At 42.7% G+C, this 23,680-nt stretch overlaps 1 protein-coding gene across 3 annotated transcripts; it reads right to left on the bottom strand.

Annotated features, from left to right (window-relative positions):
* Window positions 1-1,204: 1,204 nt before the first annotated feature.
* Window positions 1,205-23,518, bottom strand: STAM2 (signal transducing adaptor molecule 2). Of its 3 annotated transcripts, XR_001556658.2 has the most exons (15): window positions 23,351-23,518; window positions 15,590-15,674; window positions 14,178-14,253; window positions 13,871-13,966; window positions 12,430-12,576; window positions 10,764-10,833; window positions 10,225-10,411; window positions 9,281-9,375; window positions 8,776-8,858; window positions 8,516-8,600; window positions 7,683-7,737; window positions 6,919-7,072; window positions 5,223-5,392; window positions 2,824-4,880; window positions 1,205-2,241 (listed from the first exon to the last, which is right to left on the bottom strand). XR_001556658.2 is itself a non-coding variant. In XM_015869104.2 (14 exons), the coding sequence occupies exons 1-14, from the start codon at window positions 23,388-23,390 to the stop codon at window positions 4,652-4,654; spliced, it is 1,572 nt and encodes a 523-aa protein (XP_015724590.1). In that variant the 5' UTR covers window positions 23,391-23,518; the 3' UTR covers window positions 1,562-4,651. The 3 variants fall into 3 exon arrangements, 2 of the variants coding, with proteins under 2 accessions (XP_015724590.1, XP_015724591.1); XM_015869104.2 differs by having other exon boundaries at window positions 1,562-4,880; XM_015869105.2 differs by lacking the exons at window positions 15,590-15,674; window positions 23,351-23,518 and adding an exon at window positions 14,382-15,489 and having other exon boundaries at window positions 1,562-4,880.
* Window positions 23,519-23,680: the final 162 nt, after the last annotated feature.

Here is a 23,680-nt window from a genome sequence, read left to right as displayed (position 1 = left end):
GCGCCCGTCGCTTCCAGGACACAAAGATGAGCCGGGAGGTGAACGAGCCGTGCGGAGTGAGTCGGGAAAGATGGGGAATGGGGAGCAGGAGCTGGATGTGATGCTTCCCACTCCGGCGCCGTACCGCACCTAATGGGGATGGATGAGAACACACCGCTGCAGCGCGGAGTTTGGACACAGAGCAGCTGCTCCGGCAGATCGCTTCCAAGCAAGAAGCCGAGGGCAGCACCCGAACAGCGGCTCACCCAGCACGTGTAGTTTACTGCCATTCAAAGGTTATGGTCACCTTCCTCGGGCACCTGCTGGACCCTCACAGCCATCAGCACACAGAGAACCTGCACCACGGGCTCAGTGCAGAACGAGCACAGCCCGCTGAGGGCCCGAAGCACAACAGGCTGAATGCGTTTCTTCCTCTCATGCCATAGGCGGCTCTTATAATTCCTTAGGTGAAATGAGGCAGCCTGGTTTCTTTATCAAAGACAGATGTGGGTCATGGATGCTGAGGGCTAAATTAACGTTAGTTTTGAATTCATTTTAATCATTAAATTGGTACCAGCAAGGGTGCTTTCTTTAAGTGTTGTTCTGTAAAGGTAGCTGACCTCCCAAGTTAAGATACTGTCCAGAAAATGAATCATAGAACAGCCTGTGTTGCAAAGGCCCACAGTGCTCACCCAGCTCCAACCCCCTGCTGTGTGCAGGGTCACCAACCAGTAGCCCAGGCTGCCCAGAGCCACATCCAGCCTGGCCTTGAATGCCTGCAGGGATGGGGCATCCACAGCCTCCTTGGGCAACCTGTGAACTGTGCGTCACCACCCTCTGGGGGAAAAACCTCCTCCTAAGATCCAGCCTAAACCTCCCCTGTCTCAGTTTCAAACCATTCCCCCTTGTCCTATCACTGCTCACCCTCACCTTCTATTAGTTTACACATATATTGGTTAACAACCGATGCGTAGCAATATTCTCTAGCACACCAAGTCTAGCTTATATTCAAAGGCAACAAGCAATGGCTCCCAATAATAGCAGCTCATCAGGATGGCTATGAAGCTCAGCAGCTCACTCCCCAAGCACTGGCTGTGCTGCAGCACAAAGGAACAAGGGGAGGCAGGACGGGGAGGGCTGCACAGCCAGGTGCCCACAGCTGCTCTCTTGGCTCGTCTTTCTGGCAAGGATTTCCCCATGTCACAAACAGAAGACTTCTCACCCGTTTGTTAAATAAACTTTGTTTATTCACACAAGGCAATGCACACATATTGCAGATGAGAGGCCAAATGTTCCGTCGAAACAGATCCCCTATTCCTAATACTGCAAACTCTATGGTAATTTTTCTCTAAGCACTGTGATATCCCAATTAACCAGCACGTATTCACCTTGAGCCCCACACCGAACAGAACCAGAACAGCTGAAGTCCAAGCCCCGGTGCGCTGTGCTGGGGCCAACACAGCACTCAGCACTCGGAGCACCCAGAAACAGCCCCTCCTCTATTTCTTTTCCTCCGCTTCTCTTTTTTGTCAACTCCAAACAGTTTGTCAGCTTCATGTAAAATTGAACTGCTAAAAGCCAGGAGTTCTAAAAAGTTATTTATTCAACAATTCTGTCACAGTGTTCAATGTAAGCAAGAGTAGTGCCTGGTATTTCTTAGAAAAGATGCATAGATAAAAACAAGAAATCAACCTTCCTATCAGAAAATAATTACAGGAAGAGATTGCAGCCATGCTCTGCTCAGCTCCTTTCTGAAGGACCGTCTTCAAGAGTCACCACTCCACAAGTCTATGGACATCAATGAGCAAAAGCTGAACGAACACAGAACGTTATTTTAAGGTCTACCTGCTACAGAAACAGCTTCTTGAGATTGTAATCTTTATACCAAATTCAACAGACAACACAAGCACCACATAAAGGCCACAGCAAAATGGCAACACTTCTCAAAGCCCATCTCTGAATGGCGATACCGCAGACTAATGGAGCTGCTGCTCTCAGCTGACTGTAACTTACACATGGGTTGCCAATTCACACTAGAAGAAAATGAATCCAGTACGGATGTTCTCAACATCCATGGAACAAAATCTATCACAACAAAATTCCCCGTTATAAAGTCGATTTCTATGTTAGCCATTGAGAGTTCATATGAAAAAGCAGAAGTTATCTACCATTGATTCCCGATACAAAACAGCAGGTATAAACCTAGCGTAGAAATCCAAAGTTAGATAAATCCTTTGGCAGCATGTTCAGTTACAATCAGGCCTAAAAAATAAATAGGATGATAAGTACGCAGAGGGAAAAAAATCAACAGATCCTCTTAACACCAAAACCCTCTAAAGACACAGTCATAATAATCATTCAGTTATTTTACACTATCTACAAGTTGCATATCACAGAATTCGGAACATAAAGAGACAACGATCACTAATCCGGCCTTTATAAAATTCCAGGCTCTAACAGTATGCATATATGGAGCTGTGTAGAAAATCTCAGACAAATGAGTATGTACATTATTTATATTCCACAAAACAATTAACTAAAAGCCATCAAATCACACCTGTCCGGCCATCTCCATTTAACATACTTGGCATTTCTGCTGGATCAATGTTTGGAACCCAATCACAACACCCACCCTCTCAATTAACACAGAGAATCTACATAAATTACAGCACGGATCAATTGAATTTACACACCAATTTGGAACAAAGTAAACTCTTACCCCCCCAAAAAATCTCAAAACAGTAAGAATTTTGAACAGCAGCATTGAAATTAATTATCATTCCTCTGAACAGAGGCAAGTTATCAAAATACTTCAGTATTGCAACATGTGTCATTTATACTAACCTACTTCAGAGGGAAGGATACAAAGTCGTGTCAAAAGGAAAGACAGCTTCCTTCTAATTGCACACATTGAAATAAAGGTGATTGAAAGAGCAGGTACTGAAGACCTCATTCATTCCATAAGCACGGGGCTGCAAGCGAATAACAGCATGGTACTGAAGAATGACATAAAACGCAAAAGAAATGGAGGTTGCAACGAGGGAAAGGTGGTTTAATACTCAACAACAACCTACGGTCTGATAGCTCTCATTTGGGAGAAAAATTACATATCAGAGGTGCTCGGTTAGACGCGTTCAGAGTTTCATGTATTTCACAAAATGTTTTATCACTTATTTCCTTGCGTTATTTTCCCAACATAAAGATTATTACTCATCATAATATTGTTAAATTCTGTATAAATATGACTCTGCTAAGGTGAGGAGGTAAACAAGAGAATTAAGTGATTTTATTTTTTTTTTCCCAGAGGCTGAAGCAATAAAAGAAAAGAGCCCCACATTCCTGCAGGATACCTCACCTGTGCCTCTTGCAAAATAAAAGAGCCCACCCATTAAAAAGTGCATCAGGGAAGAAATCCTTACATTTCTTTTCTTAGCCACCAAACCCCACACTTCCACAGTTCCAAGGCAATTTCTTTTCTACATACACACGTGCTGTTTTCAATACCCAAAGATTCCTCCTATCCAGTGAGAAGCACAATCCCATCACTGCCCATACGTAGTGTGTTAGGTAGACTTTTTTTCACCTGGTTTAAGAGTTTCTCTCTTGACTGTAACCAGTGTTTATTTAGACATGGAAATGGTGGCAACAAAAGGAAATCCAGTTGAGGTAAGAACCCTCTGGTCCCATACAGACAATTGCTGCTCCACTTGCCTCCCCACTGGAAATGGAACAAGGGCAGAGTCTCACAGTCCTAAGTGTCCGACATTCTGGAGTCCTTCCTTTCACCACACAGAACTACACTTCTCCTTCACTTCTACATACAACAACAACAAAAAAGGAAAAGAATAGATATTCTGTGCAAGTTTCTGGCTCAGCACCGTGTATCCAGAGTACCCACACAGGCCGCTGGGAGCATCCCTTGCGTGCTTGTGCAAAGGCATCATGTGCTTGCTGTCCCACCTGCGCCCAAAGCCACAAGAGAGCTCAAGCATCAACTGCCCCATTCCCAGTTTCTTTCAAGAGAAACACATCAGGAGCTGCAGTTTCCCAAAATCCAACAGGCAGTGCTATAAAAACGTCATTTCTCCTATATCTGTAAGTACGCGGTTCTCTGTCACAGTATCAAATCATTTTCTCTTCCAGCTCTCATCTGCTTCACTTGTGCAGCTGTTCCAATTATGCAGCACACACCATACTGTAAAGCTCACTATGGCAGCACGGAGAGGAGGTGTCTAAATCAGCAGAAGCTCTTTAAAGCTACTTGGATGGAAAGATTACAGCGAGACACCAGAGGAGACGATGCGTAACGAGAGCAACACATAACAGTGACTATGCATCACTATGCATCCTCGCGTTTCTAGAAACACATAAAATTAATTTTGGACATGTTTTTACTTGAATTCAGACACACAAATGGCTTTTCTTTCATTGAAACCACTGAAACAAGGGCTCAAAGCAATGTGAAATTATTTTAAATCATCGGCTCATCTTGTTCAAACTATCATTAAGGAAATGATTAACAATCAGATCCGATGCATACTGCTACTCAGCATCACCCCTAAGTTGGGTTATTTTAAAGAAAATGTATTTTGATATCTGTGACAGGTATTAATAAAAACCATTAGATTCAGCAATCACTCTTCATTATTTTGGAAACAAGCCTGGTCTGTTTTTAAAGGAGAGGCTGTTGGTGGTAGTTGGTTTGTTGCTGTAGAACGGAATGAGCAGGAACTGCCATGGGATAACCCGGTCCTTGAGGCAAACTTGACGTGTTACTCTGGTAAGCAGCCATATCCACTGAGCCCATTTGCTGCTGGCTGTACACTGCTGTGCTGGCAGCTGCAGGAAGGCCGGGGCTCTGGGTCACGAACGTCTGGTTTAACACAGAGTCTGGTCCTGGGCTGTAACAAAACAAAGCAAATCCAACTGTTACAAGCTCACAAAACTGGTTCTCCGATAAGAATTTTTTCTTAGCTGTACGAATGTTTTCAGACTTACACATCACTGTAAACACCCCAGAGCTGCAGCCTCTAGGAGGGTGGTGAGGCTGTGGCACTGCTGCCCAGCTCCATCTCTGGAGGTGTTGCACATGCACAGAGCTCTGGGCATCATGGCCTGGTGACAGTTACCCCTGCCCATGGCTGCGGATTGGAAGTGGATGGTCTATGCAGCTCCTTCCAGCCCAACCCATTGTGCAATTCTATGCAAAGGGTAACGTAAGAGTTCGCTGAAATGACTGATACCTTAAATAAGCAGTTTGTACAGGCTGAGTTGCTCCAGACGAATTGATATTTTGAGGCAGAGACCTGAGCTGCCCCATCTGGTCAGGTCCTAGGCCATAACCTTGAGAAACGGTGACCTGGTGAACACCTTGGATCATGTAGTTCCCACTAGGTGGCTGTACAGGATACGGCTAAATAATAATAATAATAAAGATATAACTTATTTAAGTAGCAGTAAATGTAGCACAGAATACAACTGCAATGAATAAATACTTTAGGGTTCAAAGTCTGAACAAACTGATTCTGAATTTATTTTCCTACCTCGGGTCTAACAATAAAACACACAACTTCTCCTAACACACGTATGGGTTTCTAACAGACATCCTTTCTTCCATCACCAGGCATCTCTTTCAAAAACGCACTGCTAACAAGGTCTGTGGTCATTTATCTGAGAACAACCCTTTTGCTCATTAACACCACTCTTCCACCTCCCAGAAACCTTATTTCTTTTCCACCAGTTTGCCTTGTCTTTCAGTCCTCAGCATATTTTGAGCAGGAAGATGAGCACCATACAAAATTTGATTCCCCAAAATGTATAAAATAGCAAAATGTACAAATAGTCCCAGATTACAAGAGAAGGAAAGCAAAAACTTCGCTTTCTCATATTTCTAGTTTAAGTTAAGTCTTTACTCAAATCTGATCAAACGAGCGGTAGAACCTGCTAACACAAGGCTACACTGCCCACTGCTTCTGGACTCAGTATGGCTGCGTATCGACACCAAAGGAACAGACACTTGAGTCAATACTAGGCCCAGCACAAATACCATTATCTTCTGTGTTTCACTGCTGGGCGCATTCCCTTTGAAAGAACAAGTAAACTCCTGTTGCCTTTTGGCTTCAGTTACTTTTTAACCTCCAAATACAATGATATTTTCCACCATAACCAGAAGTTAAGGATACAGAATTACTTCAAACTGACATTTTCAGATCTAGCAGTTGCTATAGCAACTATTCTTTTCCTAGGGAACAATTAACATTAAATAAAATTCACTAGAAGTAAAACCACTCACTCTATGCTTCCTGTAAAAAAAAAGACCTTTAAAATCTCTCTTTCTTCTCATCTTTGTTTCCTTAGAACACCAATGTAGCACCCTAGAGATACTGTAAGTCAATTTTGAGCAACTACACCCACTAATGTAATACTCTTCCCAGCCCCTCGCCTTAGGAAATCGTGAGCTAAAACCAGACCAAGGTTTTTATACTTAGCAAAAGTGCACTGCACTCGTGATTAATGCACTAATATTAAAGTTCACTCACATCCCTATTAGATAAGAAGGTAACATTACTTTAAGAGTGAGAACATGACTCAGAGCAAGAATATCTTCCAAGCTGCTGAACGACACTGAAACACAGAACTCTAATGGGGAAGGGGGGGAAATCACAAAGAATTGTTTAAGTATTTTCAATAAAGTACCTTTCTAATTAGAGAGTACAATTAAGATCTTTAGCTTATTGCACGAGCTACTAGCTGCAAATTAAAACACTGTGGTTTGACTGCTTAAATGCTATTTTATACCAAAAGCTACAGAAAGTCACCAGGCAATGTCAGATTGTTCGTAGGCTAGCAGGAAGTCTACACTTCTTCATTTTTGCTGTCATCTTTTTAAATAGAAAAACTATATTAGGAAAGTCTCTATTTCCAGACAGGGATACTGACCTGCACTGAAACACCAGAAGATGTAGGTGGGTATTGTGCAGGATGATGGAGTTTGGAGTAGGCTGAATACATTGGTGTTTCATTCATCAGTTTGTTATAGAGCTCCAGAGCTTCTAGAACTTTCACATTCAGTTCAGATAATTCGGAATGTTTTCTGTTTTAAAATAAATACAAGCAAACCCTAAGTTTCTCTAACATCTAGTGTTAGATAGTAACACAGGAATGATTCATGTAAGGGATCTGAGTTTATTTTCAAAGGTAGATGCAAATTTCTGTACTGTAAAACCTCCAGAATCTACTCTGCTTCTTACACCACTGTAATGGAAGAAGAGTTAAAAAAGGTGAACAACAATCCTTCCCTAGTCAAAATAAAGCAGGAATTACCTGTTCATCATTAAACATCCCTATAGAGGTTGAGGGAGAAGGGGGAAAAGATACTGTTTAACCGATTTCTCTGTCACAGAGGACAGCAAACAGCAGACTGAGAATATCCAGACAGGCAGCAAAAGCCGACAAGCAGAAAGTGCTACCACAGAATGCACCCAATAACTTGTGCAGTAAGTCCAGGAAAGCAGCAACCAAGCCTCAGTACACAAACAGGGATTTCTATATTTAAGTGTCAAACACCCAAAGGCAGAATGGTCTAATTCTTTCTTGCAACACTTCCTACCTTGGGAGATGAAGGAGAATATATAAAAAAAAATGAATGTAATGGCCCGATTTGAAGTACTGGTAAATTATGCAGGTGCTATGTTATGACTCACCTATCTATCTCTTCCAGTTTTTCATCTATCATTGGACCCATCTGCTGACAAATAACTGTAAAGACAAAAGAACCAAGGTACTTAACATACTGCACGACCAATTTTATAATGTAATCAAAAAATACTTTACCCAACTACACTAAGAAAGCATCCAAAAATCAGAGAGATAGTTGTCACGGAAGTCCAAGTCCTCCAGCCCAAACAGAAGGAAAATACTTTGGTTATTTTGCTTTTTCATCCTTTCCTGTCTTTCCCACTCCAAACAAAAAAACAGTGATGAAAGTCGCACAAAATCCTGCATTTCTGCTTGCTGTATGCAAGGTTTATGACTTATCTCTTAATTGAATACTTGGACTACTTGTCAATCTCTCCAGATCGTCCTCCCACCTCTCCACCTCTGCCCCCCTGGAAGTACACTTAGTTGTTCCTATATGCTTTGAACTGATCAGATCATAAATAAGCAGAACTTTCTCTTCCCTCTTAGCAATAGCAAGCAGTATATATATTTTTTTTAAATACACAATCAATAGCTTATTTTCTGCAGAGCTTAGATAGATGGATAAATCCTGCAAGGATCGGGCAAAGCACTCTCACTATAAGTTCAGCAAATTGCTTGGTTAAACACAGAGCTGGCTTGGCAACCATTAGAAAATGCAGAGGCATACATATAGCTCCATGCTCCAACTGTGAAATTAACTATTCTACAGCACACCAGTAATACACATCCTGGTTTCTTTGTGCTTAAAATAAATACAAAAGAACTACCAACTCAATCCATGGAAAATAATCATAGGAAGCAATACAAGAACTAGCAAACGTGGTGCTTTACATACCTTCTGAGTCCAGAAGATCTGAATCAAGATTTAGGTCTGTAGGGTCTATACTCTGCAGCACCTGCAGCGTTTTATCCATCTTATCCTGAACGGTGGAACAGAAGATTAAGAACAGCTATTTCCAAAGCATGGCAGAGACCCTTTTAAACTTCAAGTTAGAAGTCTTATAGAACACAGTTACCTTTTAACAGTCAGCATCATAATAATGTTTTAAACAATTTAAAATATCAGCACTACTGTACACTGAAGTGACTGCATACCTCATCTATATAAACTGGCTCAGGTTCTGCTTCCTTAATTTCTTCCGCAGCATCCTCAGGAACACAGCTTTTATCTACAGATGCTGAAAGAAGCAACCAGTAACACATCAGCAGAAAGAAACTGTGTTAGCTTTATGCTATTTCGTATTATTAGTTTTCCGCCCACTCAGCATCAAACTCTTAAAGGACACAGAAATTTAAGTGAGTATTTTTAAGTTGAGCCCACATCTATCTGCTAGGGAAGTAATACCTTACACTCTCACATAATGGTGTGTCAGTTACAACAGTAAGAAGAAAGTAACAACTTAGAACCAAAAGATATCATGAAAGTGAGCTACAGCAGTGGTAAATGCTTGCTTGCTGGTTTAAAACAACTTCAGGGTTTCTCCCTCAATTCTTTTCTCAGGCTGGTAACAGGAAATTATGCTGATTATAAAGTAATTAGCAGTTCTACTGTAAAACCACGTTTCTAACATAACAGGTTAGCTTTTTGTAGCTAACTTACCTGCCTCGGGTTCAGTACTTAAATCAGAAGTCACAAAATTAGATGGAAACAGCCCCACTCCTTGATGATTTTCACCCTTCCACCAATTGGTGTCACTGGGGAAATAGAGCTGTGTTACAAACTTGGAACATTAACACTCAGCATCAATGACATTTTGTGCTTTGATAGGAAACCTGCGATATTCTAAGGCACTATTTCCCTGCATGCAGGAAGAGCAGAAGAAGAGAACCCAGATACAGATTAGCATAGCAGCAAACCCAAAGCCAGGAGCTGGGAATGGGTTGTGGAGGAGATCATTAAGCAGCAATCACTTCAATTTTAACACTCAGTTCTTCAGACTGACTAGATGATAGCCCAATATAACTTCCTCAAAGTCTGCAAGAGGTACACAAGTGAGGACTAACATTAGAAATATAATTGATCTGTCAAAGTCTATTAAATTAGAGCAGCATAAGCAAGTTCTACGTCTTAGCTATTGCTGGAGGAACAGTGACAACAGTAATTATTGAAGCATTTCTCTTCAGTGTTATTCCTAACACATGCAGTGCTTGATAGCCAGAGATTCAACAATTTCTGGAACTAGCTAGAATTCAGCACTGTAAAGTGTGTGTACGTATATTCTTATGACATGTTATAATCAATTAGAATAAAAATACAAATTGGAGCTACACCGTAGAATGAGTACCTAATGAAACACAAAGGCAAAGAAACATCTCATCAATGGATACAAGGAGGGCAAGGAAGGCTCCGCAGAAAAGCAAGATTCAGAATGTTTTGAAAGGATAAAATAATCCAGGGAATGGAAAGAATAGTGGATGATTAAGGGGTATGAAGAAGGCCAGAGTGACAATACACACCTGCCAAAAAGAAAGCATCGGGGGGGGAAAAATTGCTAGCCTAACACAGATGCAGAATAAAGGCACCTTCATCTGAATGTATTGTACCTGTCATCCAAAACAAAAATAATTTCTCCACTTTTAAAGGTGAGCTCATTGTCCTCGACAGCTTCAAAGTCATAGAGAGCTCGCACCTTCCTCAGGCTCTGACTGGTTTGCTGAACTTCTGCAGATGGGTACAAGGGTTTGGTTTCCATTTGTTGCTGCTTCTGCTCTTGTAAGGACAATTCAATAGCTACAACAATGATAGGGGGAAAAAAACGTTAAGTCTGTGTATTTTATCCCTCTACACAAAGGTAGTTTGCTTTCCTAATCAGAAAAAATATATGAGCATTATGGTCTGTGTAAGTTTAAAATCTTTGCTCTAAACTACAGTTGATGGGGCATTACTCTGCTCTGCAACAGAATTAAAAGACAAGCAGTGCTTGTGCACAAGAAACATTTCAAAAGCAAACTTCAATCCTCAACCTGCTGAGCCCTTGCTTTCAATTCTCTGCAGCAGAATAAAGTGCAGTTTCTTATTGCTATGCACTTGGCATAACATCCCAGAGCACAAGTCGAACACAAGGCTGTGACAAGGGATTTACCTTTAGCTATATCTTCATCCTCTTTGTTTTTGCTTAGTGAAGATCCATTCTTAGCAGCATTTGTGGTAGCCTGCAAATGTATTAACAATACAATAAATTCATGTTAATTAAGGAGAAAGGAAGTCCTATAATTATATACTTTAAAAAAAAAAAAAAGAAGAAGCCATTCCCTGTTAGCTGCCTATTTTGAGCATTTCAGAACTGACCCAGGATGACCTTCTAGAAGAGAAAAATTACTTCACTCTGGAACCTCATCCACATTTAGGAACAAAGTAAAATAAATAATCAGATCTTATTTAAATAACCATGTTAGCAGCATTACTCAGATGAAACAACTCGCATTTAAAAGACTGCTCTTCCCACCTTTGTCCTCCACCTCACCTCTCAAAAGGGAAGAAAAGCTCTTTGGAGCCCTACATTTGTTAAGTTATTAAGTTATTAACCAGGAGTTGGACTTGCTAAAAGGAGATTTCTCTCCTCATGACAGCTAATAGCTACCCTCCTCCTCTGTTTTATATATATCAAGTCAGGAGCTTCTGACTTGAATAATTTGAGTCTCCACAAGAGCATAATGAAATCCTTCACTTCAACAGTAAAGACCTCTTGCAAGAACAAACAAGCCGGTTTCAGATACCAGAATTATCAATGGTTCTAGGAAACAATTCTGTACAAGTATACCAATAAACCTCAGTTTTGGTTTTTTGCAGAGAAGCATATGATGAAAAGACATCAAGATGTCATTTTTATATGCATCTGTAGGAAGAAAGCATAACCGGTTGCCAGCACTCTCCTTCTTCCACGTTTCTGCCATATGTTTTAACACTTCTCCTAGATTTAGAGGTGAAAACATCTTTGTGGAGGAAGGAAAGACTGTGGAATGTTAAAAAAAAAAAGAAAAAAAAAAAGGGACAAAAACCCCACCACCTGTGTTTAATACAGAGAAAAGTGAACTTCATGGAAGGGATATGGAACAGAAGATATGTTTCTAAATTTAAGGACTGTTCTGCACCTAACTCATTTTGAACATAAGAATAATAAAGCATTAAAAAAAAACTTGACACCATATCTGCCAGCTAGATGATCAGGCACAGGATACTACCACGAGTACAATAAAAGGAGCAAATGAGGTTAGGGACTGGAGCAACTATCACCATAACACTGCAAAGATGGAAAACCCCTGATATGGACAAAAAAACATGAACAAGAAAGGGGGGCTTAGAAAAGGAAAGCACAGCACAGGACATCATTTCCAAAAACTTCACAGTTTCAGATACTGCCAATTGTTTTGTGAGGTTCTGTGAAGGAAAAATAACGTGCTCCAAGTCAGCAATTAGAACCATGAAACACCAAGTACAAGATGTGGGTGTAGGACTGCTTAAATTTGTAAGGTATGACAGGTTGATGAAACTCTAAAAAATGATCTGAAGGAAAGACAGATCTAAAGTGAAACAACTTGAAGACAGTAAGAAATAACCTTTAGTCTGTTCCCACTTTTCCTCAGTGGGCAAGGAAATTACAAAGCAGAATGAAGTGAATCTCTGTGTCAGGAGGCAACCGAACTATAACAAGGGTCCTACTTCCCTCTGATCAAAAAGAGCTTTTTCCTGCTGTTCACCAACAAAGGTCTAACAGGAGAACTACTGGGTATTCCTAATTGAGCTTTCACCTGGGATCCAGCTGCAGGAAAAGTGACACCTTCTTCTTTTAAAGATTTAATAGTTGCAGATATTAAGCTACATTGTGGGTCTTTCTGAAATTCTTCTGACCACTCCACCATTAGAGTTTTCAGCTTCTCGCTTACTTTTGGATGAGCCTAGAAGACAAAATTGCATAAAAAGAGATGCTTATGCATTAAAGTGAGCAGAAATAGTTTTCAAACGTTGCTACCAAAACCATCTTACTATAAATATCCACAACTGTCTTGAATAACAAAAAATAAAAAAAGAACTGAAAACATCCAAGACTATATGCAAATTTTATGTGCTAACAGCCTCATGCCAAGAAATAACCCACCTGCAGAAGTCAACCATACATTAGTCTGACTCTTCATTACAGCAGCTACTACATGTGATGGCTATGTCAGCACTGCAAGGGTCAAACTCAGACCAAAGCACTTCAGACTCCATACACTTTATGCTTTTGTTTCCTGTTAACGAAGACTATTGCCTAAACCAAAAGCAAACAAACTAACCACAGGCTGATGAATAAGAGTTCTGGGGTTGGTGGGTCACCTCATCTATACAAAGCAAGTTAAGAAGATACAGAGCTTGGGACCACACAACTGCAGGGTATGGCCAAGACTTCCCATTAAAGTGTACTTCAGATCACAGCATAAGCCTGCAGCTCACAGCCAAACACATGCTGAGCAGCAAGAACAGCAACAAGTATGGGCTCAAGCATGTACTTATTTGAAAGAAGACATTTAGCTGGGTAGGTTCATTATCAGCACAAAGCTATTTGTTACACTTGTCTGAACTAATTTTTTTTTTTTTTTCAGAGAAAAGGAAGAAAGCACAATTTTATAGGCCCTCTGATGACTATTCTGCCACATGGGTCAAGGACCCAGGAAAACACAAGCATTTCCCAACAACAAAATACATTATACTCCTGTAGGCAATTCTTTAGTGGTTTGTTTTTACATTCACAAGTGCTGTTAGTCCATGAAGGTCAATGTTCTATTTCAGAATAGACTGCAGCTAACGAGAATAAAGGGGAGGACTTCAAGACCTATTTTTCCACAGAAAGCAAGAAACAGAAGAGCTGTGAACTCATTTTGCTTCCTGGCAATTTTATTAGTTTCATTAATTGCTTTGCTCAACCTCTGATGCTTCCAGGCCTCCCATATACTTGAAAACTATCTTCCTTAGCCATTTTTGTCTTCAAGTGGAGCAGTAATTATGGGAAAACTGCTTCTGCTTATTCAATACATTGCATCCACATTTAGATGCCATCAGCTGCATGACTGCAACCATTTCGGTCTTCCTTTCTTGGTTACCTTCTCATTCAGTTCTCAAACGTCTGTTTTGCAAATTCATTGTTATGCTGAGAGAAAGCAGAGCAGAGATAAAAATAATTCTACCCCACTATGTGAAGTTATAAAGAATTACCTTATTTATTATACCTCGAGCCTCGCTAGCAAAATCACGAGAACAAACTTCTAAGTGAAATATCCTTCCACAGTTTGATACACAGGCTCCTAGAAGCTGACAACAGAAACACAGTTATGAAAATGTAGGACAACAATAATCCAAAACAAAAGCACATAGAAAAATTAAATTCCACCCTTTGTTCAGAGCGCTCCCACTGACGTCTACTGAAGATATACAGAAACTTATTAAGTGATCAGCACACAATTCATAGCTACATTACATGGAGAAATATAGAAGTTCTGGAAGGTAGTAATAGGCTACTCACTGTAAGCGCTTGCAGAGCTACATGGGGAACTTTATGATTTACTCTCTTCATGATGGCTTTAAGGCAATCCTTTGCCCTAAAAGAAGAAAGTATTAGAGACAAATGACTTTATAGAACAAATTTTACCAGATACTCATGTCCTGTAAGCAAACAAAACTGGCTCTGCAGAAAAAAAACCAAAAAAAACCATAACCTAACCCATACTTTTCCCAGAACAAGTCTGGAAGAATACTTAACGCATCACTTGTTCTTAAAAGTGCACTGGATTGGAAGACTCCATTATTATGCTGGCATTCTACATTGATATCCATAATACTGACAGAATTGGTCACAGTTCTGCTGTCAGAAGGAGCTGTGCTAGAAGCTCCTCTGTGCACAACACATGCACTCCAAACTCACAAGGAGCCACAGGGTCAGAGCCAGCAGCAGGTGCCATAGAAACACATGCACCACTGCCATTGTGGATATTCAGTTCAGAATTGATGAAACCTGTTCCAAAGGGGAAAGAAAACCTCCAAATGCTCCACTGGATGGATGTGTTGGCCTCAGTACCAGCTACCCTGGTCCATCATTGCAGTCCTGGTGTGCTGAGTTACTTGCTGATTACTTGCACATGGCTGGAGAAGCTTAAGTGTAGTTCTAATATTGAGTACATTTGTTCGTAATTCATGACCATAACAAAATCAACAAACTCATTGTTAAAGTATGTACTCGTTTAAGGGTAGCCAATATATCTTTCTTTCTAGAATGCATAAGGAACTTAATGTAGTAACCTGAAATATTACACCTAAATTACAAGAACACAAATCTACCATCACTTATGAATTCAAGATATGTACCAGTTCAAGATAACTACAGAATCTACATGTTATAACTCAAAAGATCTCCTTCACTTTCATCAATTATAAGATCACCGAATTTCCACTTTTGTGTCAATACAACCACTGAATGTAAACTGATTGAGTCCTGATCCCAAATTTTACTCCTTTTTCCTCCTCCATCAATCCCACTCTTCCTAATGAACAGACAAATTCCCAATCATAAATAACCAACTCCCTACGTATTTTTTTTCTCCCCCACAAAGAATCTAGTTCACTTCTTCCTATTGGCACAGTTGCTTTGCAAAACACATGCAAGATTAATAAATACGAATAATTTGGTCTGCTAGGCAAAACTTCCTAAAACTGGAACACATTCAGCATCTACCAGTTGCTCCACTGGAAGTCCTGCTGGAGTATTTCATTCCAAGAACTTTAAAGCAAACCACACACATCTGTAGGGCTCACAGAAGTGTCACAGCTGTGGTGCTTTCTATGTAGCTGATTATGATGAGCGTTTTGATGTGTTACTTTTGAAGCAGTATTATCCACACCAACATGAAATCACACGTCACGATGCCGAGTACAGCTCACCCATTAGGAGTGCTTCCAACTTTGTCACATATGTCCATTATGAGACCCCAGTCCTCACTGGTGTTGTGTTCATTTGTAGCCTTTTCTATAAAGAAAAGAAGATTGATTAAGCATAATCCACACAGAAGATACTGAGATTAGTGCTGCTACTTGGTATCTTATAAAGTGATATGCGTGTGTTTTCACATAGGAAGAGCGGTACTGGAATAATAAATGCATTCAGTAGTTAAAAGATCTGAAAAACAAAACAACTCTAAGTGTAAAGCTATTGAAAAAAGAACATAAAACTGCTTCTGCTCAGTTGGTTCAGTTAGCCCAGGTTCAGGTCAGAGCCCTAATTCAGAGCTTGCTCAAGGTCTTCTCATCTTGGCACTCACAACGTATTCCACATGGGTGTTCCAAGTGAACCAGATAAATCTCTTAAAGTCTCTAAAGGAAAAGATTTGTCATTAGAACAGCTTGTGAGATTCTCAGGGCATCCAAACATCACAACAAATGTCACGAGAAATGAAATGGAAGGGTTATAAAGGGTTATAAAGGTCCCAGAAGCAGCCAATAAAAACCAAACCACCCTTCCAAAAAAGTGTAATTCTACTCAATACTTACAGCATTTTAATCAATACACGAACCGATAAAGCTTAATGTTATTTATTTGTGCTCTCCCTTTAAGTTCATCATGTTATCTTCATGCCAGGTTAATATTACGATAGGATCAGAATTACTCAGGAAATATTTCATGCACCCCATTCGCTGCATTAAGAGTTAATTTTACCACGCTCTTTTAATATTTTGACCAAATTCAAAGGAAGAAGCTTTTATGTCCTATATTAATTCCATCAGAATGAACTTCATAAACAAATCAAGAAAGTACTTTAATCGCTACTTTAACATCTGTCTCAGCCTGAGAACCCACAAAGTCCCTTTGGGACTGAGTACGTTAAAGGCTATTAGCAGACTAAAGCAGAACGTAATGGACCTTCGCTATTAATGTGATGGCGTTCTGTGATAGAAGCAGTCTCCAAATGACAAGGCTTGCTGACAGCAATGCTACCTCAGGACAAACCCATCTCTGGGTGTGCAATTAAGCAGCTCCTCTGATGAGGAGTTGCTGTAAACTGTAAAACACTACAGTTTTACAGTCAAAAGTTGCAGCAATCCTTGGCAGCAGAACGGCTTCCACAAAGCAAACACCAGCACAGCAGTGCCCCTGGAAGCCTTTTATTACAGATGGAAGAGCAGGCCAAAGAGGAGAGAATAGAAATGTGCAATTTTGGCCGTACATTATCCTTACAGTCTACAATAACTATTTAAGGAAAGCAAATACTGTGCTGAAAGCACGTTCCTGCAGCACTAACCTTAAAGTACTTATCCTGGAAAGACACCGTTGTTGAATTTTCTTGTAGGTACATTGATATTTTTAGGTCAGTACCACAACATTCATTGCTCATTCTTGAAACGAAATGAGCACCTGCAATTTTATACAGTTTAAGGTGCAATTTCCTTTTAAAAAAAAAATAAAAATCTGAAGAAAACAAAGAGCGCCTACATGCACAGCAGCTCCTGGCTATGTGAGCTGAGCGCACAGAGCAAACACAAAGACATGTGCAGAACAGCAGAGCACAGCACTCAGTGCACACAGGGCAGCCCAGTGCTGGCTCCAGAGCTCTGGCAGCTGGAGCTGCTTTCTACCAGCATTGCCATGCACCAGCCCTCCCAGCAGAGCCCATCAGTCACACAAACCCATCTCATGACAAGAGCAGCCATCAGCTGTGCAGATAACGATGACAAATGGCACCAATACCAACAGAACAGAGCGGGCATGTTATTTAATCCCGCTGCCTGCCATCAGTCACACTGACATGAAGTCTGTCTTCCTCTGAAACTCCCAACACTGCATTTTGGTTTTTCCCCATGCTCAGCAATGCCTGCTGGCTCAGGAGGATGAAAACTCACCTGCAACACCCGAGTGCTTTGCTACAGGTGGGCACAACTAGGAAGCAAGGCCAGCAATGGGCACTGCCAGGGCTCTGTGCTCTGGTCATCATGCACATCACTATAGTTGGGTACAAAAACACGCAGAAAATTCAGAGTGGCTTTGATTGTTTATAAGCCAGTGAAGTGCAAGCTTGGAAACTAAGCGTGCAGCATAAGCAGTGCTGAACCAAGCACTTCTCTTTGTAAATAGTCATGCAGATCCTAGTCATGCAGATCCAACAAAAGCGCTTGCAAAAGCATGTAGTAATGACTTCCTGACACGTAAATATGGATACATAAATACACAGATATGTATCAGACCCCCCCTTACACCCATGTTCATTGCTCTAAGAGCACATGTGGTCCTGCTGGAAATAGGAAGGCTGCCCTGTGGCAAACTCTTACAACTTCTGAGGTTCTCCTCCTTGCCAGTATGACAAATCTAACAGCATCTGTCGCTTCGCTTAACATGAACTTCAGCTGAAGAACAGTCCTGAAGGATAACTACCTCACAGATGCAAAGACATGGGCTGTGATCAGAGGAAACACATGTGGGAAGATGCATTTTCCAATATTTCCTCTGTGCTAAGGGAACAAAAAGAAAAAAGGCACGACTTATGCTCTGTAGCTCTCCAGCTGGTGAGGGAACACTGAACTCAAGCTTAGCTCTGCACACATGATGGTAAACTTACAATGTATTTATTTTTACTGCTGGTTTGAATACTAAGAAAAAAGCCCTACCACCACCCCCAGCCCACAATTAATCACTTTCAACTGGATCAGTTCCCTGATCTGCTTTGCCATGCAAGCTGCACGAAAAATCATGCCAAAGCAAGAGTGGAGATAGCACTAAAATGAGCTGCTGGGGAGGGGATGGGAACCGTTCAGTGGTATTACTGCCAACTCAAGTGCCTTTAAACACAGCCACCAGCTCTTCATGGAGCAAAGACAGTGCCTCAGAATGGGGGGCTGCTGGAGTTTAACAGGGCCCTCCCTGTAGCACACAGCACCCGGATGCAGCTGAAAGGGGAGCTGAAGGCCCCCATCCCTGCCTGACAGCACCCATTCTGTTCCCCTTATTTCCCAAGCGAGAGATGAGTAATAGGCAGAAATAACACTAAGAGACAGGAAAAAAAAATACTACTAAGAGTGCAACAAAGCAGCGTGGCAAACCTCCAAATGCATTCCTGGCCACATCTCAGCAAACATCAAGTCCTCCATCTCTAAAGATCCTGGCACAACGTCAAATCACGTGCACAGATCAGCAACAACTGAGTGCTGGTGCACGGTCACTGCTGTGGGCTTGGATCCACACGCACCAGAGCAGGAAGCAAGGGACATCACATGAGCAACTGAGGGAACTTCCAACACATGTGAACACACAAGTAAGGGCACTGCGGGAACCTCACAGCTCCCAGGCATTACATGGTTCCTTAGAAATCTCTGCCACCGTAACCAGCACAACACTACATGCTACCAACGTGCAGCACACATCACATACATGTCTCACTGACCGATACTGCCAGAAATCTCTATCCCACTTAGTGCACATCATACAGTCCTGCTCTGCTGGCAGACTCAGCCTTCACACCTGCAAGGGACTTTTGTTATTTCCTATGAATTCCCTTGAGCAAAGCCTGCCAACAGTGCCAAAGCACGTGTAAGCCAAGAGAATAAGTACAAGAACACAGCAATTCTTTTCCTCCTATCAACTTTTACACTACAGAGAGTAAAACAAGCACTCAAGCACTGGCTCTGCAAACCTTTCAGTTTGATGTGATGTTCATTACAGCCTGATCACTAAAGCCTGGAGGGGCACACATGCTTCAAGTTCTATTCAGTGCCATTCTGCATATGTAGGAACAGCGTTCGTATCATAAAAGGGAAAGATTGGGAAAAATAAATAGAGAATTACTCCAGATTGCTGTTTTTCCAAAGAGAAACCAGAGCCACATAAATGAATTTCCAGAAAGCAGGGATTTAATCCTGCACACCTTCTGCTTGCTTTGCCCTTGTATAACCAAATTAGTGAAAAGGCAAAAATATAATAACCCAGCTGTGACTTCATTACTGCTTAGGAACGTGGGCACTACAGACATGCAGCGATCGAGGCAGGGCTGAGGCTGGGAGCAGCAATCTTGGTAATGAGAAAGAACTGACACCAAGAATTTGTATCACCCCAATCAAAGTAAAGTCATGGACTGAAGACTTGGGAAGATTTAAAGAAGAGAAAAAGACCCGAGCGACAGTGAAAACCCCACAGCAATTAGCTTGTCCACAAACATTTGCGAGACCTTAGAGCAAACATGAAGGACGTGAATTATTGCTGAGAAATGCAATGGAACCACAGTGAATTTCAACAGAAGGCAGCTATTCCTCCAGGCAGGACTCCTTGCCAAGGGTTAATTTAAGCATCAACCGGTCTGTCCTGCACTCAGTGAAATATTTCACAGGAAACCATGTGTGAGTTATCAGCTACAGTTCTTGGATCGCTCCACATTATAAGGAAGACACATAGTGATGTAAAGCACTATGAAGAGGGTAGGGAGCCCAACGCCTCAAGAATTAGTCATGAAATGAACGTGTTTTGGCAGGCACTGACAGCAGGAGTAAGGGTCTGCAAAGGAAGCTAATGGAGTTGGAAGGTATTATCAGCAACAGGGAAAACTAAAGCGTCACATAAGGAGAAGGCTACTGAGGAGTGGGTTAGACAGACCAAGACAGCAGCAGGACAAAATGCAAACCCACACAGCCTGTGTATCAAAGATCCTCCTAGGAACAAGATGTCAGTGGTTGGAAACAAGAGGAGAAGCACGAGCATGCCAAGTGCAAGTACAAGACAATGAAGAACAGCACATGAAGCAGAAACAAGAAGGCAAATATAACACTAGAATATAACAACACAGCCGGTAAATGCTCCAGCAATGAACAAGGAAACACAAAATGCGATCATAGGAGTTCCCAACAACCTGTGACACGGCATGTAATTCTGGATGCCAGTCAAACTACACAAATACTTCCAACCTCCCTGATTGTGTTAACAACCTCACCAATAACGCTGACTAAACAAAGGATGAAAAGCAGGAGGCTTGTCCTCTGCTGGAGGAGCAACTACTTTTAGAAGATGAAGGTTATTTAAGAAGGCTGACAATGGGGGAAAACAGCGAGTGTGTGTGAACTAATGATGAATAGATTTAGATAGGAAATTAAAATGTTCCAAACCCTTTAAAGAACTCAAGTCTCGTGGCACTCTCTCTACCAAAATAATAAGAATTTAAAAAAAAAAACACCACTTCTCTCTACCGAAATAATAAGAATCTTTAAAAAACCCACAGGTGAGAGAAATGGAACTCCTGAAACTATCCCATAGGTTCATCTCATGGAACTGCAACTATAGACAATGCAACCAAAGCAAATGCTGAGGAAGTAAGACCCTATGCAGATCTACTGCAAAGCAAACACAAGTTCAGAACTAAGAAAACAACAGCTGCAGCTGTGTTTATCTATAATTTCTAAAGGCCCCCTCCCAAGAAAGCTGCAATACCGAAGGCATGGCCTGAACAGATATCCAAACCAACCCAATTTCTTGCTGCCAGCAGAAGTAGGGCTTCAACCTTCCCAGGGAGCCCTGCCCCTCACTGCCACTTTGCAGCCTCTGATGAGCTGATCCGAGCCTCCAAACTCCATCGCCTTCACAGATGATCCCAACTGTCAGCCAAGCACTCCACTGCAATCTGTTTTCTGCTGAAGAGAATGCACTGAATCAGCCCAGAGAGCAACCCACAGCACCTGAGTGGACAAGAAGATGGAAGAGCTCTCCTTCCCAGTAGCATCAGGACATCAGCAGAGCTCGACTGCCCTCGTGGTACGCACCTTTATTATTTATAAATCAAAAAGATGAATGAGAAAATAAAACCTCGAATCACAAAGTTAAAGCTCGACAGCAGCATGAGCAGCCTGAGGTGAGTACCACCAGGGAAAGTACAGAACAACAGTGTTCAGTTATTTGCTGCTCCGTGTTGTCTGATTTACTAAGTAATAATAGCTGAAAGAAAAAAAAGCTCCTAGTGGCACAAAAGTAGATTCTTCCTAGCAAGGCACTGCGAGATTTAGCCTCAATAACTATGAAATTCCCAGCCCACTGCTCTTGTTTCATAGCAGCATGTGTGAGCAGTTCTACTCGCTATGTATAATACAGAGTTTAAGAAACTAGAGGCACACTGACCATCACTTTGCAGCCCTATGCTTTTAGAGCTGTTGCAGCTTTTCAGTTTTGACAAAGGATTTTGTACAGCCGTGAGTCCCCAGTTCAAGAAGTCTTCACTTGTGCAAATACATCAGAGCTATGAGAAAGGTACAGAACACACACAAGTTCTTTGAAACAAGTACAGCTGGCCTAAGCGGCTGCTACTTCATTTTAGCCACAGGTCAACATCAAAGAGAACTGAAGGCAAAGCCTTCAATAAACAAACTTTGAAGGCACACGAAGATAACAGTGAAACCTCAGAGTTGGAAGGGACCTCTGAGGGCCATCTAGTCCAGCTCCCTCGCAACCAACAGGGGCACCAAGCTAAGTCAGATTGCCCAGGGTCTGATTGAGCCTTACCTTGACAGTCTCCAGGGATGGGGCATCAACCACACCACTGTTCCAGTACCTCACTAACCTCACTGTAAAAGGCTTTTATCTAACCTAAATCTACCCTTTTCAAGCTCAGTGCCATTTCCCCTTGTTCTGTCACCACAGACCCTGCTAAAGAGTCCATCCCCTTCCTTCCTGTAGCTCCCCTGTAGACACTGAGAGGCCACTATTATCAGGTCACCTCGGAGCCTTGTCTTCTCCAGGCTGCACAGCCCCAGCTCTCTGATCCTGTCCTCATAGGAGAAGTGTTCCATTCCATCCTGTGGACTGTTTTTGTAGCCCTCCTCTGGACACTCTCCAGCAGCTCCATGTCCCTCCTGTACCGAGAGCTCCACATCTGGACGCAGCACTCCAGGTGAAACCTCACCAGCACAGAGCAGAGGAGCAGGACTTACACTCACCACAAGGAACTGGGGTGTTAACGTGAGCACTGACAGCCACCACTTCTTCCTGCCAGTGGCCAGAATCCTGCTCTAGGGAACCTGCAATGAGCTCTGGGGAACCAGCTCTCAGGGGACTGGGCTGGAGGAGCTCCAAGATCCCTTCCAACTCCTCTGGTTCCACGATTCGGCAATGACAAAACTCTTCTCGTACCTAAAGCCCTGGGAAATCACAGAATGACCCGGGTTTGAAGGGACCTCAAGGATCATGTAGTTCCAACCCCCCTGCCTGGCAGGGCCACCTTTACTAGATCATGTTGCCCAGGGCCCCGTCCAACCTGGTCTTGAACACCTCCAAGGACGGGGGAAATTTTAATTGCTTTTGCTGTGTTGCAGCTCAGCAGCGGGCCTTTAAAGAACAAAAAGCCAACAACAAGACACGGCACAAGCTGGATGTCCCCGAGGGCAGCGCTGGATCACGACCCGACCCGGACCAGCCCGGCTGAGTCACGGCCGCACCAGCCCCCGGTTTTGCAATGGAACGGAGCGGCGGCTCGGGCCGAAGTGGGGCTGTGTCCATTCTTACACCCGGTGGGCGCTATCCCGCCGCCGGCACCACCAAGGCCGATCTTGGCCTCCACAATCCCAGCCCGACCCGCCGACCCGAGATACGGCCGGGCATCGCCGCCGCTCACCCCTCACAGGCCCAACGCTGCACCGAGCCCAGCCGCGTCCCGCCGAGCTCCGCACCGCTCCCCGCTCACTCACCCACGTCCTGCTCGAAGGGGTTGGACGCGAACAGCGGCATCTCCACGGCGGCCGCCCGGCCCCGCTCCGGCCCCTCACACCGGGCCCCAAAGCCGAATGCGGCGGGGAGAATCAGGCACCGGCCGGGGCAGCCCGGGGACCTCGCGGGGTTTGGGCGGGCCCCGCACCTCGGCGCCTCGGCCACGGCCCTTCGTCACGGCTGGGAGGAGCCATGTTGAGGCGGGACGGGAGGAGAGAGGGGTGTGTGTGATGTTCACTTCTCATCCCCCTGTAACTGGGTTGTCGAAAGGGCTGACAATAGCAGGACACGGGGAGATGGTTTTAAGTTAA

Source organism: Coturnix japonica, chromosome 7 (assembly GCF_001577835.2).
Source record: "Coturnix japonica isolate 7356 chromosome 7, Coturnix japonica 2.1, whole genome shotgun sequence".
Taxonomy (NCBI): domain Eukaryota; kingdom Metazoa; phylum Chordata; class Aves; order Galliformes; family Phasianidae; genus Coturnix; species Coturnix japonica.
This window is presented reverse-complemented; position numbering and strand designations above follow the sequence as displayed.

What these genes read in the sequence shown, in the direction of transcription:
- STAM2 (XM_015869104.2), bottom strand. Translation starts at nt 23,390, where the DNA reads ATGCCGCTGTTCGCGTCCAACCCCTTCGAGCAGGACGTGG. An exon ending in TTCCTGCAGCTGGATCCCAG is followed by an intron (nt 10,834 to 12,429) that starts GTGAAAGCTCAA and finishes ATACATTTGCAG; the next exon opens with GCTACCACAAATGCTGCTAA. An exon ending in GGATGAAGATATAGCTAAAG is followed by an intron (nt 10,412 to 10,763) that starts GTAAATCCCTTG and finishes TCATTGTTGTAG; the next exon opens with CTATTGAATTGTCCTTACAA.